This window comes from Lagenorhynchus albirostris, chromosome 3, assembly GCF_949774975.1.
Source record: "Lagenorhynchus albirostris chromosome 3, mLagAlb1.1, whole genome shotgun sequence".
In the NCBI taxonomy this organism is placed as follows: Eukaryota; Metazoa; Chordata; class Mammalia; order Artiodactyla; family Delphinidae; genus Lagenorhynchus; species Lagenorhynchus albirostris.
Genome location: NC_083097.1, coordinates 129,937,624 through 129,951,758, shown reverse-complemented (window position 1 = coordinate 129,951,758; position 14,135 = coordinate 129,937,624). Strand labels below are relative to the sequence as shown.

Sequence of the window (14,135 nt, the reverse complement as noted above, 5' to 3'; positions counted from 1 at the left end):
GCGCCTATGTCCCCAGCAGACGGGTCTGCTCATGTACCTCCCCGCCAAGCCGTACCTCGCTGCTGGTCCAGGGCTACACCTCACATGTGGCAGCATGGAATTACAAGATGACTACCAAAATATCTGTCATCCCACATTTCCAGTAGAACTGACTTAATGCTTTGCTGAATGTGGCAATACATTGTTTTTCTTTCACTCTTTTTCCGATCTTGTTTTTTTTTTAGTCCAGTAGTTGCCTTAAAGTCTGTGTATAAACATGCTGAATCATGAGAATATAATCCTCCTGACCGAAAAGATTTACAATATTCATCATTCAAACTTTTTTATTTACAATAAAATTTAACAGTCTTTACGGGCTTAAATGTAGCAGATATCACCTGTGCATTAAGCATTATACTTCATTTCTTGAAGATGTGCTTCATCATCACTCAAGCTGCTTGCCGCCCTCTGATTTCTGGTCCAGTCTACTCTTGTTACTCTTCACCATGTAGATGAAGTAAGCGAGTGTCTCCTTTTCATTCACGGGTATGTTCCTGAAGTGTCGGCTGACAGTCTACATGGGGAGGAAAACCAGAGTCCATTAAACCACGTGAACCACGAGGGCCACAAATTCTAAGCTGTGCGAAAGAGGGAACAGCAAGTTGCTCCCGGAGCTATGGAAGGGGTTATGATTACTGCAGAACTTCCTGCAGCGCTACAGGATGCAGAATGCCCTTTCTTCCCAGGTTTAGGTGATTTGGTTTCCAGGCTTCCAAAAGCAACACTTTATTCCACAACACTCCTAAGGTGCAGTTCTGTTTCAGTGGCAGCCAACTGTCCATCATGGCATAGTCTCAAGGTCATCCTCATGGAGCAAGAGACTGGGACTACAAGGGTTGACCAGCTGCTACCATAAGCTCTCAGGCCCAGGAACTGGGCAGAAAAGTGTCCTTTTAAAATTGTGTCAAATAAATACCCAATTGAACAGATGTAAGTGTCTCACCCAAAAAACCATCTAAATAGTACATAACTGCCTCTTGAAAGACACGAGATTTGAAGAAAAATTCATCATTTACTATGTATTCCTGATACTTTATTTCCAAGTCCTGAGAATGCAGGTCTCCTCTTGCCCCGTCTCATCCCACCCCTCCCACCAGGGGTGGACACTGGCTAGGGTAATGTTATCTTGAAGTAGGAAAGGCTTGTGTGCTTCTGTGGTTTATCTGGACGCTGGTGAAGGAGAGGTTTAAGGAAAAATGATGAATCGGCAAGAAAGCGCTAAAGGGAAGACCAAAAACCAACAGGGATGTGACCCCATAAGGAAATCTCTGGATGGACCGAGGGCACTGGTTCAGATAAAAAGGGAGTCAGAGAACGAAAACTACAGAGTGGTTGTCTCTGAATAGTAGGATGGCATTTTTCATCATTTCCCAAGTTTTCTACAATAGACAGAAAAACACATTTAGAAAAGAAGGATGAGAGGGTACCCACACAAATGCCAACAGGACGGAAGTATCAAGGCAGGGCTGTCAGTACATTAAAATAATGGCCAATGGAGCACCCGCATCCCCATCCCACGCCCGGAACTGTGTTAGGGACTCAGGGCAGGAGAAAACGTTCTTAGGCTCCGTTCATTGTAATAAATACTTCCATTACCAACATCAGAGTAGAAGAATTCAAGGAAAACAACCAAAGAAAGAAAAATAGCTCCTACAGAACATGAGTAAAGGTTTGGGGATGATTAATCAGACACACCTCATGTGCAGAATGGAACATATCTAGAAAGAATCTTGCAAAACAAGATTCAAACAAATGAACAAACAAAAGAACACTCAGAACTTAGAATCAGGACTCTTGAGATTCCAAGCTACCAACTTGCTGTATGGTTTTAAGCAAGTCCTTTCCTTTCTCTGTGCCCTGGTTTCTTTTATGGAAATCAGGCCTTTCTAGGTCTAAAGCTGGGGGATTCTAAATTGTGCAAAAGAGGAAAGAGGAAGTTGCTTCCAGAGGTATGGAAGGGATTACGTATAGACACACATGGAGAATCAAGGTCACCATCAGAAGCACAACGCTGGCTCTCCCTCTTTAGAGCGCAATTTTGTCTACCTACTTCTGCTAACTGGGCCTTATTGAAGCCTGGTCTGGTCTGCAATTTGTAGTGCCGTTTATAACGTCGGAGAGTGTTCACCTGCAGCTGGAACAGATCAACCTAGAGAGAAGAGGAGAAACACATTATCCATCACCTGACCAGCCACGACTCACTGAGAGCCCACTGTGTGCCTAGCACTACGTTAGATAGGGGTGGGGATGGAGAGACTACAAAGAAGTCTTAGAAATGGTCCACCAAGGACTAATAACTGGCTGGAAGGACAGAAACAACAGTGGAAGCAGAGTTCTGGCGGGGGAGGGGTGGTCCCAGAAGGCTGATGGAGGTTGTGAAGCTTCCGCTAAGGAGAGGCAGGGTTTAGAGAGACAGTGAGGAAAAGAACTAGAGTAGGGAATGAGAGAGAAGGCCATGGGCTCGGAAAGCCATGAGAGGACATACGGGCTAGGGGTCAGAGGCTCTCGTGATGGGTTTAAAAGGTGAGACTGGGTGGGAGCGTGTCTTGACAAGCAGAAGGAGAGAACCTAGGTGGGAGGGCGCTGTTCTAGGAAGATGGATCTGTGGTGGTTTGTGGGAAGACTGACTGGGGGTGGAGGGACAGCAGAGGGAGATGCTGCAGCAATGGTCCAGAAATGAGATGGTGAAGTTGAGCTCTGCAGGGGTGCTGATGCTAGAGGGCATAGCAGGCATGGAGAGCAAAGGTAAAAGCAGACAGACATCCTGGAGGAAGACAGGCCAGAGCTCGGCACAGAGTAGATAGAGGGGCATGACGGAGGACAGTGGGAAGTACTGGTATTCTCAAATAGTTCTCCCCTAGGCTCAGCCTTCGGGTATTAGGATCCTTAACAGCCTTCCAGAGAAAGCTCAAAGCTACTGTAGCAAATGTACAAATCAGCAGGTTAGGGTCAGGGTCTCTGCAGATGACTGGGTAACAGAGGGGAAAGGACCCTCCCTTTTTTTTCTAACAAAGGAAGAGAGGAAAGCTGCACAGTCATGAAATATTGAAGGCCCAGAAAGTTGGGCTGCCTTTACCTGCCTCTAAAAGAGATGTTCTTGCTTCAGGCAGGTGGAGAGCACTTAAAAACAAAATGAATGATCAATATGAGGGACCAAAGTCCTTCTTTCTTTTCAAACATTCCTCAAACCTTTTTTTTTTTTTGTGAAAAGCATTTAGAAAGTAAATACATCCATTTTTTCATAAAATAATAATAAAAATGCTAAAAGCATTAGAAAGATACTGTAAACCAATGCTAGAAAAGGGGACACAGGAAGGGGCAGAGGGAAAGGGCCATATTTTCAAAGGTTTCCTCCACATCTGCAGACAAAGGCCTGCCTACTCTTTCTATTCCTACACAGTCATTTTCACTCTGAGTGCTAACAGGCGGTTGCCTTATGAAATATTCATGCATCAAATATCCAGTGTACATTATAAACGGTTCTTCTTTTGCTGAGTCTTAAGTGAAAACAATTTAGATAGAAAGAAAATTCGATATTCCTCCCTGTAGCCTTGCTTAATAGACACTGGCACCTTGAAGGAAAGGCAGGCTTCTGGTTTGAGAAGCCCAGGGCTCATCATCTAGTGCGACGGTTCTCAGCAGGGGATGATCCTGCCCCCCAGAGGACACCTGCAATGTCTAGAGACACTAGGTGTGCACGGCACCTAGTGGGTAGAAGCCAGGGATGCTGCTGAACATGCTACGATGCACAGGACAGCCCCACCACAAAGAAGTATCTGCCCCAAATGTCAACAGTGCCAGGGTTGAGAAACCCTGGGCCAGTGTAACTGACCTTGGAATAGATCTTTGGGAACAAGCCTGGACCAGGAATCAGAGAGTGATAGAAAATCAGAGCTGGTGTGACCTGACAACTTACACCTTCATTTTGCAGACCAGAAAACAGAGGGGAAATGACTTCCCCCAATCCATATACACTCAGTCTCTAACTTTAAGGGCAAAAACAAAGTTTTAAAAAACTTGACATTGTGGTTGTATTTAGGTATTTCTCAGGGTTTTTTTTGAAGAAAGTCAGCACAGCCTACTGGAAAGGGCACTGGACTGGGGCTCCCAAACTGTGTGTGTGACTCTGAGTGTCTGTAAAATTGTGGGGCAGTCAGACCAGTTGATTTCTAAGCTTTCAGCTCTCAGATTCCATATTACTATGATTCTATTAGTCACTTTTCAAATACACCACAGCAACAAAGAGAAGACTAAAATTCCTTCTTAGGCCAGGCCAGAGGTAAGGATCAGGTTAGAATCCATTCTCCCAGCTTTCTTAAGGTAAAGTTTTGGACCTTTACCTCAGGAATGTCAGTGTCATGCTCAGGAGAATCTCCACCATCGTCACTTGTCTTCCTCTTCCTTTTATTTCGTACACTCTGGATGAAATTTTTGTGGAAATCGCAAATATACAGGTGTCTTACCTGTTGGGAAGCAAATTAAAGTCAGAGTTGCCAATTCCATGGAAACAGCAACAGGTATCTGTCAAATTATGGGGCTTTTCTCCCTTGCGAGGCATTGGAGACATCAAGGAAGAACAAGATGCAAGCCATCATTTCCACAAGTTTCCTACTGAATTGCACAATGAGAACCCCGAACGCTAATATCGCACCGGGCAGTGCGTTATAAACCAAGTCCCCCCGAATGATAAATACAACAAATGGTATGGATACAGCAAAGGGCAAGGCCCTGCGGCTGAGCTAGCTAGAGTGGAGGTCCCTGACCAGAAGGGAGGATTTGCAGGTAGTCAGGAAGCATTCCAGATGGGAAAGGCCACGACTTAAGTTTCAAATGAGGCCGATGGAAGGCATGAGTGAAGAGGCCCTGAGGAGACCATGTCACTTAGATGCAGGCGGCTGCCTGTGCAGGAGCATCAGGAGAAATCTGGGCGTCAGGGGCATGAGAACAGCTTAGACTTTCCTTCAAACAAGACAGGGTCACCCAAGGTTTTTGAAACAGGGAGAGACGTGACATTTTCAGACCTGTAGGAGTTAGGAACTTATACCTCGCTGGAATGCACTGTCCCGGGAGCAGGAAAGCAGGAAAGAAGGCACTGTGGTAATGGTAGATGGGACAGCCTATTTTTACATTGACAACAGTTACTATTGTACGATGACAACCCTCTGAAAAACTATTTCTGTGTATCTATTTATAATTCTTGCATCACCACACATCTAATCCACAAAGAGAAGTGGAAAGAGGAGCAGAAATTCTCACAAGGTGGAACCACATAAAAGAAGCTGGGGGACTTCCCTGGTGGCGCAGTGGTTAAGAATCCGCCTGCCAATACAGGAGACACGGGTTTGATCTCTGGTCTGGGAAGATCCCACATGCCACGGAGCAACTAAGCCCGTGCGCCACAACTACTGAGCCTGCGCTCTAGAGTACACGAGCCACAACTACTGAGCCTATGTGCCGCAACTACTGAGCCTATGTGCCGCAACTACTCAGCCCACACGCTCTAGGGCCCCCATGCCGCAACTACTGAGCCTGCGTGCTGCAACAACTGAAGCCCGCGCACCTAAAGCCTGTGCTCCGCAACAAGAGAAGCCACCATAATGAGAAGTCCATGCACGGCAACAGAGTAGTCCCTGCTCACCGCAACTAGAGAAAGCCTGCGCACAGCAACGAAGACCCAACGCAGCCCAAAGTATATAAATACATAAATAAGAAACTTTAAAAAAAAAGAAGCTGGATACAACTGCTGCTTTTCTAATGCAGGCTGGAGGCTTATTATAATAGTAAGTGAAGGCGGCAACAGCAGCTAAGATGTGAAGAGCGTGTTCTTATTAAGAATATAACTAGCAGGATTGAATGGAGGATGACTGTAAATGACTTGGGGTTGGTGACACTGAACCAGATGTTGCGCAAATGTTCTTGAGAGACTTCTGAATTTGAGTTTATTCCTCAAATGCTTAAAGATAAAAGTAAGCTGATAGGAAACCAGCGTAATTAATTCAGGCCTTTTCACGGAGAAAATAATGAAAACTGTTTTTTATTCAGATGAATTAGCACTTTCATGTGGTTGGATTGGTGAGTCATGAGTAGTTTTAAGTTTACATTGTGAGGGTGTCTTGCAGACAGCAGGTAATCAATAAATGCTGCTGCATCAACACAGCCACCCCCTTGCATCTAAAAGCAGCTTAGGCCAGTAAAAGCCACATTTACATATGGCAACAAATTGGAACAGCTTTGCCAGATTCAACTCTGTCACAGGACCTGCGGACACGGCACGTGTCACTGTCCCAAAGAATCTCACCTAGCTGATGTACAGACTACTGGATGTGCTTTTACGAGGACAGAAAGCACACTCACAGCATACCCTACACACCTCACAGGAAGCTGGCCCTCATGTTAGCTAGTCTCACATGTAAGGTCTGAGAGACTAAGCTGTTCCTCACATTCACAGAGTGACAGACTTGGAAAAAGAACAGGCAGAGACGTGATTCCTAAAGCTGTGGCTGGGAGATTTCAAGTCAGGACACTAGAATAATGGAATCCTAGATGGAAGACAACTCAGCAGTCACTAGTGTAAGCCCCCTGGCTCCCATCTCATTTTCTACTGGGATAACCTGAAGCCACCTAGAGTGGAGAAATGACCTGGCCAAGGTCATCCAGACCTTCTAACCCCTGGCACACGTCCTTTCCTCCTGCAATGTTTTCCTTACTCTATTCTCCACTTCTACTTTTCTCCAGAAAAAAGCAGATATATGTCAATTGGAGGGATGTTTGAAAGCATGTTATATCTTAATAAATCACAGAACACTGCCAATGTTTACATGAAAGGAGTTAAACTGCATGAGTAGGATTTAAGGTGCTATTATTTAAAAAGGTTCTCTGCTAGACCCCTTTACAAGATAAATAGTCATTATTCCTCCTTAACTGTTTTCAAGTACATATTGGTTTTCAGAAATTTCAGAGCCCAGTGGCCTTTAGGGAACTGGGGGTGGAGAAAGGAGGGTGGTAGAAAAGGCTCTAGTGTTTTTTTTCCTTTTTCACTTTCTGCAACAGCTAAAAATTCTTGTAACACAGCAGTTACTTAAAACTGAATTCCTGCCCAAGCCTGTGAGAATGAAATAGAATCCCTTTCAGAAGAAATGACTCCACAACACCACCTTCAAACAAACTGTGAGTGACTCTGCCTTGAAATCCTACTCCTTCAGAAGCATTACCTTTTGGGAACTCTAGTACCAGGCTCAGGCTGCCTCTCTTCTAGACAGCGTGTGTCAAATGGTCAACATAGCCCAACACAGGTTTTCCAGTGGGGTCACTGGGAAAATGGAGCCTCAGTTGCAGCAGCACAATTGTTCAGATGGTGGGTTTAAAAGAACTGGGAATTTCTTTTTTTTTTAGTACTATAAAATATTATTATAAGCTGCTCAAGTAAAGGCTCCCAACAACCTAAACAGAAGGTGGGCAGTGTTTCCATGAGAATGAATTCATTACTGTCTTAGAATTAGCATTTCATTTCCATACATGTCCTAATCCAGGCCACGACAGTGTCTAGCCGACAGTGTTTGCTTAGATGAATTCCTTTCATTCATTTATTCATTCATTGATAGAGATGTGTACTAAGAAAGCCATCAACTCACCCTCAACCACTTCAAAGTAGCATCTTTCCATTCAAGAGTTGCAAATATAATTGTTAACTTAAAAAAATGGGGGTGAGAGTGAAGAGCGTAGAAGGAAGGGCAGGGAAGAATTTTTTTTACTTATTAAACACTTAATCAAGGCTTATGCATGGGGCTTGGAAGTAAATCAGACAACGGATTCAAGAAATTAACCAGCCTCTTAGGTGCTGTGTGACTTTGGCACTGTCACTTCCTATCTCTGGGCCTCATTTTCAGTTGTAAAATCAGAAATGCAGAAGTGGGTGCCCTTTCAGTTTAACAAGCAATCTCTGATTTCCCCTCAAAGTGGAGAAATTTTGGTCCTAAAAGAGAATGGATGTTAACCACCTAATCTCCTAGCTGGTCTACCTGAATATTAAATACCCCTCTAACTTCCAATTCCTAATCATCAGGCAGCCACTTAAGGCTTGCAGCAACAGATGTCAAAACAAACAGTTCTTAACTGGTTGACAATACGCCCATCTTTAGAATAGTTAACTAGAAGTGGTGAAATCACACAGGAAAGGTTTTCTATTCAAATTTAAATTACCCACCTCCACTCTCCTGGGCATTTGTAAAGAAGTTAACCCTATAAAAATGGATTTTCTTCCTTTCTGTCACTTCGACTGCCAGAGCCACCTCCCGAGACCAGATCTTGGTCTTATTTCTGCCACATCCTTGAAAATCCCAGGTCCCCACAGCTGCCTGCTGAGCAGCGAGCTCGGTGACCCTCTGCAGAAGCTGAGGCCGCCCCAGACAGGGACGTAACTGCCACCTTTCTTTTTCTGAAGGAATAACACGGATCCGAGAAGGAGGGAGAAGTTGGAGAGGAGCTGGGTCCCTTCATCACCTCCTCCCTAATACCTGCTCCTCCGTGGGCGAACCAAATGAACCCACCTCTTCCTGCTCCCATGTCTGCACCAATAAAACGAGCTAAAAACTGGTATCAAATCTTCCCAGGCAGGAAGGGTCCTCGGAGCCCCCGCCGCTAACCTCCCGGATTTGGGCAGAGTCCTAGTTAGAGCCCACCAGCGCCGAGTGGCCTTTGCAAGCCCAACTCCTCAGTTTGCAGATAAAGGGCGGCGAGGCCCAGGGCGGGGAGGGCCCCCGAGTCCCGCCCGCAGCCCGGGGCAGCGGCCCGAGAGCTGCCCGGTGCGGGGGCCCAGCCGGGGGCGGGGGCGGACTCACGCTCTTGTCGATGTCCAGCTTGAGTTTCTTCTGCGAGATGCTCTTCTGCACCCTCTTGCTGAAGGAGGCGTTGCCCGCGGGCCGGACGCAGCGCTCGCCGTCCTCGATGAGGCAGCAGCTCTGGCCGTAGCCCGGGGCAGCGGCGGGGGCGGCGGGGGGCCCTTCCCGGCTGTCCTCCTCTGTGCTAAAGCCGTTCATCTCCCCGCCCCGGGCCGGCCCCTCTGGGGGAGGGTCCCCCGTAGGCCACTCCGCGGCCGCGCTCCCCGCGGGGCAGGTTGCCGAGGCCCCCGCACTCGAGGGTCCCAGAGTCCGTCTGCAGCCGAGGCGCTGCCCTGCCCCGCGACCGGGAGACCCGGCTCCGCTCCGCCGCGCTCCCGCTCCTTCGGTCTCCGGCCCCGCGTCTCCGCCAAGCCCCTTCCTCCCCGCTCGCGGCCCCGGGGTCGGCTCCTGCGGCTCGCAGGGCCCCGCCGGGAGTCACCCGGAGGCGCCTTCTGCCGGGGGCCCTTAACCGTTACCCTTCGGCGGGGACGTCCGAGAGGGCGTCCCAGGAAGCAGCCGCTCCCCGAGGACTCCAGGCCCAGGTTGGCAGGGGGTTCCGAGGGCCCCCGCAGGCTCCCGCCTTATTTCGGCTGCCGGGCAAACTCGCCGCCGGGCAGCTCCCCCGGGGTGGCGCGGCCTCCCCGCGCGGGGCCCGGCCTCGAACCCGCGGCGTCCGGGCCCCGGGGCGCGTCCGGCCCGCCCCACCCCTGCAGCCGCTCGGCTGCGCCCCGAGTCCCGCGGCAGCCCCTGGGCCGCCCGGCCGCCGCCCGCCCAACGCTCCGCACCACAACAGTTCGCTCCCCCGCCCTCCGCGGGACAGCGGAAGTCCCGCCTCCGCACGTCCATTGGCCGAGTTCGCACTCTGGGCGGGGCCGCCGCCGCCGCTGGCGCGTCCCATTGGGCGCCATCGCCGCCAGTCCCCGGCGCCTGGCTACTTCCTGGACTCTGCTGGGATGGGTTCAAAGTAGAGAAAGTGGAAGAGGGAAGAGTTCCCCGGGTGAGGGAGGGGAACCGGGCCGCAGACTCTCCGGGCCCGGGAATGGATGGTTAGCAGGGTCCCGGCTGGACGGAGGGCCCGACTCCGGGTACGGAGGATCACTTTCGGGGGACAGAAGTGCAGACGTGGGCGGGGACGCAGAGGGAGAGATACGCGGAGGAGCATGTGAGGGGAGGGGGGACCTAAAGGGGATAGAGAAACTGTCATGAGAGGTTCAGACAGGGTGAAACGGAAGGACCACGGCCAGAGGACACGCAGACCTGCGGGATAGAAATCGGATAGAAAGACAGTCGTGGCGGGAAAGACAGAGGGACGATCGGGACAGATAACGTGGCAAGACGTGCAGAAGAGGTGATGGGGGTCTGATGGCAGGTCTTGCAAGGTGGTCAGGAGCTTAGGGTGGCGGAGACCCCCCACTGTGGAGACTGGGACTGGCTTGGTCGGCGCGGAAAGAAAAGGAGAGAGGGAAGGGGACCCAAGGGGCTTGGGTGACCCTTCCGCTGGGAAGAATCGGAAGTCGGGATTAGGTCTGGAGGGTGGACTAGGTGAACCGCAGGGAAGAGGAGGCGCTGCGCAGGAGATGTAGAAAAGGCTGGGCCAATCTCGGCGTGGAGAAGGACTTGTCGTACTTTGGGCCCTCCCTGGAGCTCTGTAAACTGTAGCTTCTAATGCTTTAAGCCTCCGGATTTACCCGCGAGGTGACCGCGCCCTGCGGAGGCCCAGAGCTTGGGGTTCGGCGCCCAGGACGTCAAACACACACTCAGTGCTGTAGGGAAATCCTCTAATTCGGCACGCCTAGTCAGGCCACCTCTCCACTGGGTAGCCTGGGGACAAATGAGGGCCAAAGGCCCGAAGGGACTAGCCCAGGGTCATGCAGTCTTTTAGGGCTGGGCAGCATTTTCTCAGGGGGAGGGGCGTGGAGGGGACTGGGAGCGTTAGCTAAGCACGTGTACCTTTTGGTACTACTAGGTGGCATTGAAGAGGCTTCTGGTTTGTTTCTTGTTGAAAACGGGAAGCTACCAGTTTTCATGTTTAGAAGCAGATGTCCTATGATCTTCAGTTTTCCTCAGTGGCCTTAGACGTATTTGTACCCACTAGCCTAGTAATTTCACATGTGGGGCAGCCATTTCAGGAAATCGGCCTACCGGAGAATATTTTATACGCAACAGTGTTCATTATGCGATTATTTATAATAGGAAAAATTTTGAAAGAACCAAAAGTTTCACAAGGGAAGATCAACAACCTAACATCTAACATGGTTAGATGTTAACATGGTTGATCTAACATGGTTAGATCAACAACCTAACATCTTCAGAATGAGATATTTTGCAGTCATTTGCATTCATAACATCAATGTAAACGTTTTCTATATAAAATAATTCACTACTGACTCTTCAACAAAGAGTTGATGAGTTGGAGAAGTGCTTTATTTACGTTAAGTTTAAGATACAGGATATAACATTGCATATGGGATATGATGTGTGTACATCTATGTTTTTAAAAAAAGAAAAACAACTATTTGTGCCTAAGAAATACACCAAAGTACCAACAGTAATTATGATGGATATTTTCCTCCCTTTATTCTACCTTTGCATTTTCCCCAGTAAATATTTCTTGCCTTTACAGTAGGAAAACAGAGAATAAAAAATTAATGGAAAAAAGGCAAGCTGAGTAGGATTCTTCCCTCAGAGTTCATATATTCAAAAATAAATTATTGAGCATATAATGTATACTCACTTCAGGCTTGGCCATACGAGGAAGATGAAATATAATCCTTGCTTTAAAAGAGGATATCTTCTAGCAGGGGAGCTCAGACATCAACACAGAAAACAGCTGGGTATCTGTACAAGGCAGTGTGTGATGTTGCTTTCAAACTTGATTAGTATGGATAAGAGCTCCTACATTTCCCACATATATTTGTTTCAAAATAGCATTTGCATCCAGCACCAGGCTACTGCAGTACACACAGTTTCTTCAGCACCAGCTTCTCCTGGCACTACCCTTCTGGCGGGGGAGGGGCAGGGGGTCCTTTCTCCTGGGTCCTCTCTCTCAGCCCCAGGAGTATTGTCTGCTCCTTCCATCTGCTCTTCCTGTATTCTTCAGAGTTCTCTTTACTTCTTACTGGGCAATGCCTCATTACTACAGTCCCCTGTTACAATTAATAAATCTTTATATTAACCTTTCCCTGTTCAAATTACTGTGCGGTTTCTCTCCTAATTACCCCCAGCCTCTATGTATTTTCTTGGGGGCGGGGCACATGCTTTTAACCATCCTTTACATACAATTTTGTAGTCTTTCTTCAAGGAAAGCTTTCTCATAAGCTTTCCCCATGTTGTTATATAGGTTAGTTCCAAATAGTAATATTTGGAAAAAATTCTGATCCCCTTGCTGGGGGAGTAAATCTGTAACTCCAGAGGGGAGATATAAATAAATATTCAGATATTGAAGGAATGAATACAGGAGAGAAGTTTCTGTGATCTTGTTCTGCTTTGTGTAGGATTTAAGATTCTTGAAATGGCCCAGAGAATCTGACTTGTTACATTTGTAACTTTAGGTAATGAATCTACAACATATGGTTAAGTGCTTAGAAAGATCTGGCTTTTTAGATTTGTAAGTCTGCCCTTATTGGACATTTAAAGTGTTTGAGAAAATCAGGCATATTAATTTTGTAACTGTAGTCTGAAATGTCTAAGGAAATTCGATTAATTAAGGCTGTAAGTCTGTTAAATGTTTGAGGACTGAAGCTACTAAATTTAAGAATTAATTTAATAGTAATTAGAACAAGTGAAAGTGATTGTCCTTATCTTCATACAAAAAATTACTAGACTTATAATGGAATAACAAGATTTGTAAGTTGAATTTAAAGCCTTTAGGAGAAGCTACATTTTTAAATGGGCAACTTGAGTCAGTAACTATAACATTCTTTTCCATACCCAAACCTACCCCCAGATATTTAAAATTGCAGGTTGATAACCCCCAGCTTTATAATTCTAGCTGAGACCTCTCCTCTGAACTCCAGATAACAACATTCAGCTCTTTGCTTGGAATGCTCCAGAGGCATCACAGACCACGATGTTCAAGTTAACCTTCTCTGACACCCAAATTCATAAATTGCAACCTGCATCACCTGTGACTCTCCCTCCCTCTCACCCCACTCCAAGCCAACCCATCAGCAAGGCACTTTCTTCTACTTCCAATAGATATTTAGAATCTGTCCTCTTTGCTTCATTTTCTGCAGCCAGCCACCTAGCCCAGCCCACCATCATCTTTTGCCTGAAGTGTTTCACTGGCCTCTGAGCAGGTCACTAAGTCACTTGTTCTCTAGGGAGCATCTACACAAACCAGACCATGCCACACCCTCCTTAAGGCCCCTCACCAGCTTCCCAGTGCATTCTAACACTGCCCCCTGCCATCTCTTTGCCCTGCTCCCCGTGCCTCAACTCTAATTATTCTTCTGTAAGTTCCTCAAAAAGGCCAAGCTCCTTCCTACCTCAAGGTCTCTGCACTGGCAGTTCCCTCTGACTGGAATGCTGTTCCACCTGCTCCTTTATGGCTGGCTCCATCCCTCAAGTCTTAATTTAAATGTCATCTCCCCAGAGAGATTAAGAGCAGTTGGTTTCCCGAGCCCATCTGTTCTCTGTTCAGTGTCTTTTCTTATTCACATTCATCACAATATGCAGTTAATCTCTTTTATTATTATTCTTTTTGTTGTGTGACTGTCTCTCCCATTACAATATAAGCTCCATGAAGGCAGGGACCATGTCTGTATTATTTGCTGCTGTAGCTCGAGTGCATACAACACTAATTCTCCAATTCTGGCGGCTACCAGAGTAGGGACTCAGTCAACGTTTTTTCAATAAATTAAATATATACCAAGATATTAAGTGAAAAAAGAAAAGATACAGAGCAGTATGTAGAGTATAAGTTCCATTTGTATTTCAAGAAAATTTTATACACCCATTTGTGCACATATGTATATGAAGGATACACAAACTAGTAATTGTGGTTGCCTCTATGGTGGAGACTGCAGGTCAAGGAAGGAAAGGCAGAAAGAATTTGAAGCTAATAATGCATTTTCCTATTTGAATATTTTACCATGTGACTATATTTCTTTTATAATAACGGTAAGAAAAATACTGTCTTTTGGTATTGTTAGTAGGCGATACAGAATACCAAAAAAGTAGGAAGAATCTCAAAATAAAGGACAGTCATCTAAATGGAAT

The 14,135-nt window shown here is 47.0% G+C and overlaps 1 protein-coding gene across 2 annotated transcripts; it reads right to left on the bottom strand.

Annotated features, from left to right (window-relative positions):
- Positions 1-305: 305 nt before the first annotated feature.
- On the bottom strand, positions 306-9,617 carry SAP30L (SAP30 like). Of its 2 annotated transcripts, XM_060144079.1 has the most exons (4): positions 8,877-9,613; positions 4,380-4,502; positions 2,090-2,188; positions 306-553 (listed from the first exon to the last, which is right to left on the bottom strand). In XM_060144079.1, exons 1-4 carry the CDS (start codon positions 9,072-9,074, stop codon positions 425-427), a joined length of 549 nt encoding a protein of 182 aa, XP_060000062.1. In that variant the 5' UTR covers positions 9,075-9,613; the 3' UTR covers positions 306-424. The 2 variants fall into 2 exon arrangements, with proteins under 2 accessions (XP_060000062.1, XP_060000063.1); XM_060144080.1 differs by lacking the exon at positions 2,090-2,188 and having other exon boundaries at positions 8,877-9,617.
- Positions 9,618-14,135: the final 4,518 nt, after the last annotated feature.